Source organism: Benincasa hispida, chromosome 9, assembly GCF_027475165.1.
Source record: "Benincasa hispida cultivar pf3 chromosome 9, pf3_genome.v1.1, whole genome shotgun sequence".
Classification (NCBI taxonomy): domain Eukaryota; kingdom Viridiplantae; phylum Streptophyta; class Magnoliopsida; order Cucurbitales; family Cucurbitaceae; genus Benincasa; species Benincasa hispida.
Genome location: NC_143486.1, coordinates 63,499,919 through 63,511,729, shown reverse-complemented (window position 1 = coordinate 63,511,729; position 11,811 = coordinate 63,499,919). Strand labels below are relative to the sequence as shown.

At 33.6% G+C, this 11,811-nt stretch overlaps 1 protein-coding gene across 1 annotated transcript; it reads left to right on the top strand.

The window, feature by feature from the left end:
* Positions 1-1,956: 1,956 nt before the first annotated feature.
* RPS9 (ribosomal protein S9) lies at positions 1,957-4,120 on the top strand. The gene is made up of 2 exons (XM_039047424.2): positions 1,957-2,477; positions 3,619-4,120. Exons 1-2 carry the CDS (start codon positions 2,151-2,153, stop codon positions 3,904-3,906), a joined length of 615 nt encoding a protein of 204 aa, XP_038903352.1. The 5' UTR covers positions 1,957-2,150; the 3' UTR covers positions 3,907-4,120.
* Positions 4,121-11,811: the final 7,691 nt, after the last annotated feature.

Here is an 11,811-nt window from a genome sequence, read left to right as displayed (position 1 = left end):
CATCACTAATAACAAGGAATGAAACAAATATTAGATATGGTAGGAAAAATCACAAGGTTTGGCAATCTAGTTTGATACAATGTCACCTATGTTTGAGGAGGGGGAGGTTGATGTGCCCAATGTTTCACCAGTATAAAGTTGAATAGTTACAACGTCGTACTTATCTATTAATAGAAGACATCTACAAAGGCAAACGAAAAGCTAACTTTAGTGAATAACAACTTAGGCTCTCCAAGTGTGAGACTTCTTCTCAACTGTGATCTTAATATTTCCTTGTCTCATACAAGGACCTCTTCATTTGAGAAACTTAAGCTCTCCTTAAGTTTGGGAATTTTTCTCATGGATAATTACTTTACTTCTAGACAGTCTAGAGAAAAACTCTTGACTAACAAAAACACAAGCTTCTCCAAGACTTGAATACAGATGGATAGTAACATCTTCTTCAACACACACTCATACCAAGTGACATACCCTCGCTTACACAGGCAACCAACGAGAACAATCAATTTTTCTTCCAAAAATCAATAACTGTAAAGCACTGAGAACATACCTCTACATACTCACAGCTTTAGAAAGGCAAGAGATATGGACCAACATTGACCAATACCCAGGGAAGGAAAGAATCCATAAAAATAAGGCATACAGACAACGAGAAAAATATTTCAAGACAAAAATAACATTAGGTGAGACATCTTCTGTAACATCACATAGGATAAAATGAGGAACAAGGTCACCAACATCAAGGCTTGGACAACCAAATATTATAACCAACACCAATGCACTAACAATATTATAGTCTTAATTTTCAAAAAATCAAATAATTACCAAGCAGAATTTTAGTTTTCAAAACTTCATTTTTTTTTGGTGACAATGTATTCAAATAAAAATTATCGTAAAGAAATAGTAGGAAAGTAACAAAATTTTCAAAAACTATAAAAGAAAAGGCCAAATGGGTATGATGTGAGAGATTAGATAATTAGTATAATTTAGCCACTTGGAGGATTATGATATTTGCTTTTTACATAATATATTTGAAATATAAACTTTGTTCTTATAAAGCATTCTCTCAACTTTTTAGTGATAAATTTGTCTTATTTTATCATAAATTTGGCCTAATCGTAAAATCATTGCATCAAGTTAACAATCGGAGACCACTTGTTACATTAGTTTTCGATACGTTTATCCATTAGTTGTTAGGGTTTGGTAGTGTACGCATCAGAGTAATAAAAATAGGTTTATCAAGTGAGAGAAGAAGAAGAGATTTCAACTTACAACCTACAATTCATGAAATAAGGGGGTTCTTAATGAAAATATTTTGGTAGTTTTATATATTGTTTAAATAGATAGACAAATCCTTGAACATTTAAATACATATTCTTTTAAATTTTGATTTTAAATATTTTTTTCAAACCAACTTATTTTTTAAATAGTTGACAAATACTCTAACCTTTCTTTAAATGATTCTCTTTTTAAATAAACACTCAAAAAGCTAAATTAAACAAACCTTAAATCGACAATCGAAAGTACAAATGAAAATATAGTATAATACTATAAGAGAGTTTTGTACAAATGACCCAATCTTGGAGATATCAACCTCACATGGTACTATCGCATTAGAAACATCTATCCCACTGCGAAAATAATCGGAGTCCAACGTAATATTAGTTTCAATTGAGATTTTCTTTTAACCAACAACCATCCAATCGGGGTCATGGGTGCCCTCTGACTACAATATTATAGTGAAGCCCTATCACGATTTTGCAAAAATCTATTGAAATGAACATAGTCTTAGACTTCAACTATTTCACCATGGAAGAGACATCCCCACCGTGAGAAGGAATTTAGACGATAGAGTGCTCTGTGACGTCAACAAAAAGTTAGTATCCATTAGTTTTTAAGACTAGGTTATTTCTCGTTAATGCCTCGCAGATTGAGTCATCCCATAAAAAAGAAAAAGAAAAAAAAACTCATTTTTATATTATAATGTCTTCATAATAGATGCAACAATTATATAGAGTATTGAGAGGATGATATAGTCAATTCACACACATTATCCCCTTTGAGTTTCATCATCTCACCCGTCCCTGTATCCACTGCAGTTCCAATTTCTGGAAGAAACTACCTTCTTTCTGGATAGACAGACCACGAAAATGGCTACTTCTGTATCCTCTCTTGCATTCTCTCTATCTTCTCTCTCGTTTTCTTCCCAAGTATCGCACAAGCCAAATGCCCTGTCCTTTCCCCGTTCAAAATCTCTTCAAATTTCCCATGCCTCCTCTACTACCCCACTTGTGGTATCTGCCTCCGCCGCTGCCGGAGTGGAGACGGCGGACCTCAGGAGCTTCGTAAAATCGAGCCTCCCTGGGGGTTTCGCCGCGCAAACTCTCATTGGCACTGGTCGCCGGAAATCTGCCGTAGCTCGTGTTGTCCTTCGAGAAGGCACTGGCAAAGTTATTATCAATTACCGCGACGCTAAGGTCCTCTACCTTTTCCCTTCTTCGCGTACTTTCGTTTAGTTTCATCCATTTTTTACTTCCTAATTTTGGTACTGGATGTTCTTTGGACGATTTAGGGTTTTGTCTCTTTTGCTGAATTCGGTTAGGTTCATTTGATGGCAATGCAAATGTTTTCTTGGATTAAACCAATGATTGTTATTATATGGAACTGATTTTTCTCTCCGCTGTCTCTGTTATCGATCTGCAAAGTTTATTATGTTGAATTGGGAATGAACTTGAGAACAACATTCTTTACATCTGATAGGGTGAACTTAGATTTTATTCCATCACTTGGTGCTAAATTCGGAGGGACTGCGGAACAAGTGATAAAGAACTGATGCGACTGTATCTATATCTTGTGCTTCTTGTAAGTTTGAGTTTGAGCTTCCAGTGAAATGGTTCTAAATGCCAAAAGACATATCTATTTTGGGGATTCCTTCGTTTTTTCTTAGTGGGTGTGGGAGTGAAAATGTGCCCTTATTCTTCCACTTACATTACATATGGAAATCTTTAACATCTGATGACGATAGGTCAGATCACATTGCAAATCTTTCATTTGCAATTTGCCAGTGTTCATCGACTCTCTTCATATCATTTGACATTGTGCTTCCGGAGATGGCAACCATGATCTCAAGTACATCTGTTCTTTAATATGTTAAGATGTTGGTTTCTCTCTACAAACAAGTGAATTTAGTGTACAATTTTTTTAACTCTTTTTTTAACTTGTGGGAGTAGGGGTGATAGGAAGCTCAAACCTTTCGAGCTTTGCTCATTGTGAACAAACGTGTTTTGTTTCTTGTTAGGATGTGATTTTCCTTTTAAAGGGTTTTTGGTATTTATTTTGTTGAGTACAAGTGGAGGTAGGAAATTTAATATCGCTAAGCTATGCTCACTATGACACGTTTTTCTGGTATTGATGCTTGGATAATCTCTTTTAAACTTGACGTGATGACACGTTATTTGGAATAAGAAGACTCGCCCAATTTGTACTTGAGCTTCTATTTATTTATTGAGGACAACTTGTTATAACAACCAATTCGTTTTATATGAATTTTTTAAGCTGGGATGGTTTATTCAGTAGAATTATACTCACCTCTACGTTGGAATACACTATTTGTTGCAGGAATACCTTCAAGGAAATCCATTGTGGCTTCAATATGTGAAAGTTCCATTAGTAACATTGGGATATGAAAGTAGCTACGATGTATTCGTGAAAGCCGAAGGAGGTGGGCTCTCTGGCCAGGCTCAAGCAATTTCCCTTGGCATTGCTCGTGCTCTGCTAAAGGTGAGTGATGATCACAGATCACCTCTAAAGAAAGAGGGGCTTTTGACAAGAGACTCTAGAGTTGTGGAGAGAAAGAAGGCTGGTCTCAAGAAAGCACGTAAAGCCCCACAATTCTCCAAGCGTTGAGGTTCAATTTTCCTCTTGATTTTTTTTAAATAGCCTCGTTTCCTACTTTATCTGTACAACCCAGATGTTTTCTACTTTCTTTCCTCTCTAATATAGTGTTTAAACATTTCTCCATATGAAATTTGAGCAGGAGCCAGGATATGTATTAAAAAAGTCAACCCATAATTGATCATTATAATTCTTTTTTTTATAAAAAAAATATGTTCTTAGTCCATATAATTTGGCTTTAGGATCCTGATTTTGTTATGATTTACTCTTTTAAAAAATATGTTCTTAGGCCCTTTGTCATGAGTGTTCGAAATCTGTTGGCTTCATTTATAGGTTGTTTTTTAATTATTGTGCTGCTCTCTTCTTACATTCTCTCTTCACAATGCTTTGTTTATGAAGTGGACATGGTGACTATATAATATAAAAGAACTTTTAGATTAAGAATCAAGTTTCTTGCAATCTTTTTGCTATTTCCTCCTAGTTCATCTTTTTATAAATAACTTTTTTTTTTCTGAGAAATTTTACGCTCAGACTAAAAGGGGAAAAAAAGGTAATTAAAACATTTATCACATAATTAGATACGTAGGTATTTGAAATTGTCAATATGAATATAGGCGTTCGTATTGGCGAAAATTTAAAGAACATTATCTTCAATTAGAAGTTCATTGTACCAAAAAATTTTAAATTATTTTTACAGTTTGAAAAATTTTCCAGCAACAATCCAAGTTTATTTTTCTAATAATATTAGTTTTTTAAATTTATGTATGTTTTTTACCACTTTTAAACAAATATCTGATTTAAAATTGTGGTGTAACGTGTATTCCTCTTATTATGGTCATGGAATGGATGAAATAAATAAATAAATGAAGCTTTAATTTTCGAAAATATTAGGAAAGTGGATAAAGAAGAGAACAAACAAAATTTTATAGATAAAAGTAATTTTTATAATTTTAATTTTTAAAAATAAAAAATTAAATGATTATCAAACTAACTTTAAATAAATATTTACCCATCTCTCATTTTTAGAATTAATTTTAACTGAATTCATGTGCTTTATAATACTTTTGTTGATTGTTAGTACATGTTTGAGAAGTGTTGGTAACTTGTGATTAGTCTAAAATTTTTCATTCAAGTTTCAACAATCACATTTATCATGTTTAAAATTACTTTGAAACATTGACACTCAAAATCATTTCAATGTTTAATTTTACACATTCAAATACAATTTTTATATTATTAAATATTCATTTTGAATAAAGGGTTGTTTTTAAATAAAGAAAAATAAACCATAATATTTATAAAATATAGCCAAATTTCAAAATTTATCAATGATAGACACTTATAGACATTAATAGACGTGTCTATCATTGATAGATTCTGAAATTTGGCTATAGTTTCTAAATATTTTCGACAATTTTGCCATTTGAAATAATCTTCATGATTAAATGTATTTTTTGAGTACTTTTCGAAAAGAAAGGTATTTTTGGAGTGGTATTAAAAATGACGAGAGTGATTTTAATCATTTTAGAATAAATCTCAAACATGTCTAATTAAGAAATAAAAAAAATGTAAATATTAAAATAAATATTATTTTATACAAAATTGAGGACATCACTTTTTATGAGTTCAATGGTAATACAGCCACAAAGATGCAAGATTTTAAAATAATTGATGAAAAATCAGTTGTGTAATGAAGTAAATTAGTGTTTGATGAATTTCAAAAAGAAAAAAAAAAGTATGTTTTAGTGTTTGGTAAATAAATACAAAATATATTGTTTTAAATGTAATAACTAAAATAGACCTATTATTAACTCTTTTTTTTATATAATTTATAATTTTAAATAATTGTTTAGAATGATTTATTTACTTTATTCTAGATTAATTTCTAATTATTAAGTGAAATAATTTTATTAAAACAAATCGATATGGTATAATTTCTTTTAAAAAAGATGGATCCATTTAACTCATGAAAATTAGAAAATAGATTTGATTAGGTGAGAAATAGATAAATATATTAAAAAAATCTTATTTTTAAATAATACAATTAAAAATTAATTAAAAACTGATTTTAGAAGAATATTGCTTTTTTCTAAGTGTGACATGAGCGAACCTTGACAGAACCTTATAGTTTCCTATTATCTGTTGGATTTGTCTTTTGATCTTCTCTACACATTCTTGTGATGAGAATATGTTATGATCTTTCATTAGATTGGTTGGAATTTTGAACGATGATGAAGCTGCAGGATGTGAAATGCATATGTTTTTTTCAATTCCTTACTGCATGTCCAATTTTTTTTTTATTTAACTTCTAGTAAGATCTGAATTTTTTGGGTCTCAATTTATCTTGGTGTTACGGATGCACAAGAATACTAAAGTTGACATAAATTTTTGGTTTGTATCAGATTGCTTGAAACTTCTATCAAAAGTGAAGGGATTGAATCCCCAGCGATCCCACGGAAGTAATTGATCGCCTGTTGCTTTGATTTTGCTTAGAATTTACAACACTGAAAAGAAGAACATACAACATTCACAATGCAATAAAATAGGCTAAGCAAGAGTTACAGGAAAGAAGAAAAATATTACGTTTGAAAAACACTTCTTCAAATCATCTTCAGGTCTTCATTCTTCTCTTCAACCAATCTCCCGCGTATAAGAAAGCCTCTAAAATATCTTCCCTGCTATTCTTTGATAAGAAACCGACTCGTGGGAACCTCCTTTCGAAAAAGATGGAATCAATTTTGTTATAAGAGATCTTTTTTAACAAAGAAATCGTCCCTGCAAAAGCTTGACAGGGATCTAAGGGGAGGAACCTAAGTTTTCTTCTATAAAAACCATAAATTTCCCTACCTTGTTTAAAGCAAAGTGGGATTGAAAACCACCCACTTCACTCATTAATTAAATTAAACCAATTAAATTAATTATTAATTATAATAATTAATAACTATCTTAAATTAATTAATTAATTTACAAAATTAAATATCTAATATTCAATTAAATATTTGAATCTTATCCAAATATATAAATATACATCTCTATTATAATTTATAGTTTTTAATATAAATCTCATTCATATTAATTTTTAATCTATAGTTTTAATATGAATGTAATTCAAATACAATAAACCTCCTTTTTATTATATAGTTTAATTTGAATCTCATTTCAAGTTAATTTTATATTACAATGTATGCATTATATTAATTGTATCATATACAATTAATATTATTCCTTAATTAATTTGAACAATTCAAATTCTTTCAAAATTATTGATCCTTGTTTACTTGTTATGAGCTAGGGGGGCCTAATGGACATACAAATTATAAGCTTCAATGATCCGAGATTTATTAATTAAAATCTTTAATTAAATTAACCAACATTCATTAACCATGGGACATTCCACTAAAGACACATAGTTGCACTCTTAGCATTGTAGAACATATTGCATCCATGGATTAAACCATTACGAGTAAGTCTATCTTTCATGAGTTGTTCATAATTATAGCTTGGTCAAATTACTATTTTACCTCAGTAATTACCTCTTACTCCTTAAGTACCAATGATTCCTTTAATGAACAATCTGTTTATAGTCCTACCATAAACTAAGTCCCTCTTGGGCCAAGGAGAGGATGGGTACCCTTTGTTCAAGACCCAGCACTCAAGGGAACTACTCATCTACTTACCGTAAAGATGAGAATGAGTAAATTCTATCTTGTGCAGTTATGTTTCTAGTTCCCCCTTTGGTCTCATCCCTAAAATGATAAACTTATTGAATCGGCGACTTGGGCCACTCTCACCCACACAAAACAAAGGACAAGCCCTCACAGGCAAGAATTCATAATCATTCAGGATTAAGATCGAGTTATATATAGTTATCCTATGAAATATTGATCTCTTCAGTCAATGGCATTACAAAGAGGGATAATGATTTCATGGTCCGATCTTATACAAATTCATGTATAGGATACCCCCATTCGCATATCTCCATATGAACGATTTGGATCACGTCATTTGTAACTCTTACAAAGTGGGTCATATCCATAGTGTTGCTAGGACAACACGGAGGCCTTGGGTTTTAGCATTGTAGAGGTACTGCAATGCCCCCTTACTGCGCTGCGAAAGTTCCTTCCTTCGTGCAGTAGTGTCACAGTGCTCTCCCCAGCGTAGCGGCGCTCCAATAGTTACAACACTCCCCCGAGCGTGCATGAGACGTGGGTTCGAGCCTTGACAATTGCATCAGTTTTTTTTAAAAAAAATAAATTAATTAATATAATATGATTATATTAATTTAGTTATCATTTAGGAATGCCAAATTTGGTCTATTTTGCGGATTAATTTAATATTATGCATGTGATCTATGATTGAATTAATGTATGTTGCATAATGTATGTCATATGGTTTAAAATCCCACCTTAAGATAAACATATTCATGCATCATATTTTATTATAAGTGTTATATTATATGATGACATGTGATTAATTTTCATTAGAGATAATATAATATAATTGTTATGTTATTTAATAAAGATAGAATTGCATTGAGCATGACATTACTTAGTAAGTATAAGAGTTAATGTCATTAAAATGCATGCCATAGGTTTTAATAAATCACTAATATATAAATGTTAGATGATTACTGTGTTAGATTAAAATATGTAATAAAGAACTACATACAAACATAATGTTTCATTAAGTTTTAAATGGTCTAAAATTTATCAAATTAGACTTTATGTTAAAATATTTCTAATAAGATTAGAAAAATGTTAATCTATTAGTGTCTTTTAATATGATTAAAATGAAATAATAAAATATTGAATTTATAAAATATTGATTATAAGGAACCTCTAACCAACGAATGTTATGTTTAGGCTGAGGTACTTAAGTTAACCGTAAAAGAACACCCCTATCTGGGAACCGATCTGAAAGGTGAATTAGCCAAAATTTTATAAGCATACAATTATGTAATTAGTTTATTAAAGCATTTGATAAAAAAAATATATTGTTAAAGTATCCAATATAAATGTTATATTGGACCAACTAATAACACTTAGATGAATTATTAGCTTGATTTACCAAAGTAATAAACCTTAGGTTCCAAAATACTTAGTGGGAGGGAAAATGTGTATATGATATGTCATGTTTCTTCTCATGCTCTTCGTTAAAGTTCACACCGTGAGATCTATGCTCGACCTCGTGGCACCCTAGAGGTGTCCTCCCTTTAGAATTTGTTTACATAGGTCAATATCAAGATGAATGGAGAAAGTGTTTATAGTAAGTGGGAGAAGGACGTGTATCAACACATTCTACAGTCTCCTTTATTAGTTTGCAAAGTGAGGTTTCATGCTCAACCTCGTGACACCCTGGAAGTGTCCTCCTTTTGGAAGGTGTTTGCATGGAATCAATATCAGGACAAACTCCAGAAATGGATAGGGTCACTTTAGTCTTTTTTTTCAATTTGCTCTTCCTTTCGATAAGTTTATTGATGTGGAATTCTAGGATCTAAAATGGAAGGTCACTGATGACGGGCAGAAATGCACGTCATCTTAGGTCTTTTATTTAGAATTATGAGGGCTGTTAAGTAGAATATGTGGCAAATATGTTAGGAATTCAGGAGAAAATGAGTTTACGTCGATCGGCATTAAGAATCTCGGCTAACCCACTATTATGCGTTATTATGTGTTCAATTGTCTATTTTGTAGCTAACGCAGGAAGCGAACGCATACGCGGAAGCCGGGCTATCGCAAAGACGACCACATGTAGGGAATCTCCCCATCGTAGAAGCGAACGCATACGTTCAACGCATGGATGTTGCGGCCATCGACCGCATGCGTCCATCGCATAGAAGTTGCAGTTGTCAAATGAATGCAGTCATCGCATAGAAGTTACGGTCATCAAACGAATGCGGTTATCGCAGAGTGTTGCAGCTACAGAAGAATAACCATGATAGAAGGGTGATCGCAAGGTTGGTGGAACGCAATGGTACTTCGGAAATCAATCATGAACGCATATCTTGGAAGTGTCAAAAAGATGATGTTGACATCCTACCTACCACGCCGTTAGTAGCAGAGACTCAGAAAAGGACCATCGCGCCACGAGTTTCAGATTCAGAGTAGGTCCATAAATGTTGTCGGCGATCAAGCTCTATAAATAGAAGCCGATGAGCAGAATTTCAAATCATCCAAGTTTCTACCTTCGGGTGGATCCTTGTGATCCAGACGAAAGCGTGAGAAGAAAGCTTGGGAGTTCTTCATCTCCTTCATCCATTCCGAGTGACGACCGGAGCCGTCGTCGAAGTTAGAGCTCAAGAGAGTCTGCTCCACTGCCCTTCCATGGCACCATCGGCAGTCTTAATACACATATGCTGAAAGCAAGACATTACTTCCAGCTAGCCTTTCCATTTCTTTTCTTTCCTTATATTGTATTGTATTACATTTTGGCTTAAGGAATTAATACATTTTGTGATCAATGAATTTCTATATTTTCCTTCGACTCCATCTCCATTTACTTAGCATCCTTAACTTTCATTGCATCACTTAGTGAGACTGTTAGAGTATTGCATACTTAATCATGCAACATAGGAATATGAAGCATGTAACAAACCATCGGGAGGTGTGCGTTGCTTGATTATTGTGAGAAAACCTTATTTGTTTAATGTGAAGCTGTAGCAACGCTTGTCTATGAGTAAAGTCAGCAACAACCAACTGCCCGCGAGGGTAAGTGGTTGGTCACATTAAGCAATGTAAGCAAGTGTTCACTAGGAATAGGAATAATCTTACGTCAACTAGTTTATGCGATTACCTTGTCTTATGAGCGCATCATTCATCATTTAGGCATACTTGAGAGAGTAGTCTAAAAACCAAATCTAAGTCTCGGGAGAGCAGATTGGATCGCATAAGCAAGAATGGGGAACTTAGGAATAAGCTCTGTTTGCCATTACACAGCATATGCACCCTATGGATAGGATATTGCATGCGTCTAGAAGTAGATTCGATGGTATGTGGTCATCATGCTTATGTGCGAGAGCACGTGAGTGGGTTATAAAGGCTTAGGCATAGGCTTCTCGACACTATCGCATATACATCGCATGCGTCCTAGAATTAGACACAAGTGTATATAGCATGATCGCATAGCTTGCGTTGGCTGGGGTTGCTCTTGCGATCAAGCTCAGTGTTGCAGTGAAATCATCTTCACCATTTTATCTATTTTCCATGCATTTTATTACGTGTCAACAGTTGTCATGTCTCTACCTCTCATGCATACTTCCACTGCTTTGTCTGTTAGTTAGGAGTAGGAGTAGTTTATAGCTTATAACGCCCATCATTCTTTTATTCATCCGTCGCAAACACACTGCCGCATACATTTAGCTACAAGTCCCTGAGTTCGATCTCGGATCATCCGAGAAACTTGCGTTCTCGTTATATTTGGCGAGAGTGCAAGAAAACTTGTGATAGGAATGCATGGTCATTGCATATAAGAGTAACACATATTTCCATTCCAGCGCATGACCATCGACGCATGAGAACCAATGCATAACCTACATGCATCGCATATTGCGTCCCTACAATTTTACGTCACCAAGTTTTTGGCATCGTTGCCGAGGACTTGGCAGTTAATAGTTTGTTGAGTTTTGTGTTTTGCAGGCAACCTTTTTATCTTGGGAAATATTGTAGCTTGTGCAACCAAGTTGCAAACAATATTGGTGTGTAGACGATGTACTGAAAACCAGTATTGACCTCAAGATAGAAGGGCAATCAGTCGCATGAGCTGAAGGTAGTTCTAAGCACATAACGGCTGCATGCGCCCAACAAATTGCCGGAAGTTCTAATGGTCAGAGCGAGCCTCTTGACCTAAGCAGTTGAGATAAATCTCCTGCATGGGAGACTCCTTACGGTGACATCACTTCATTTTCTCCAGGGACGTCTT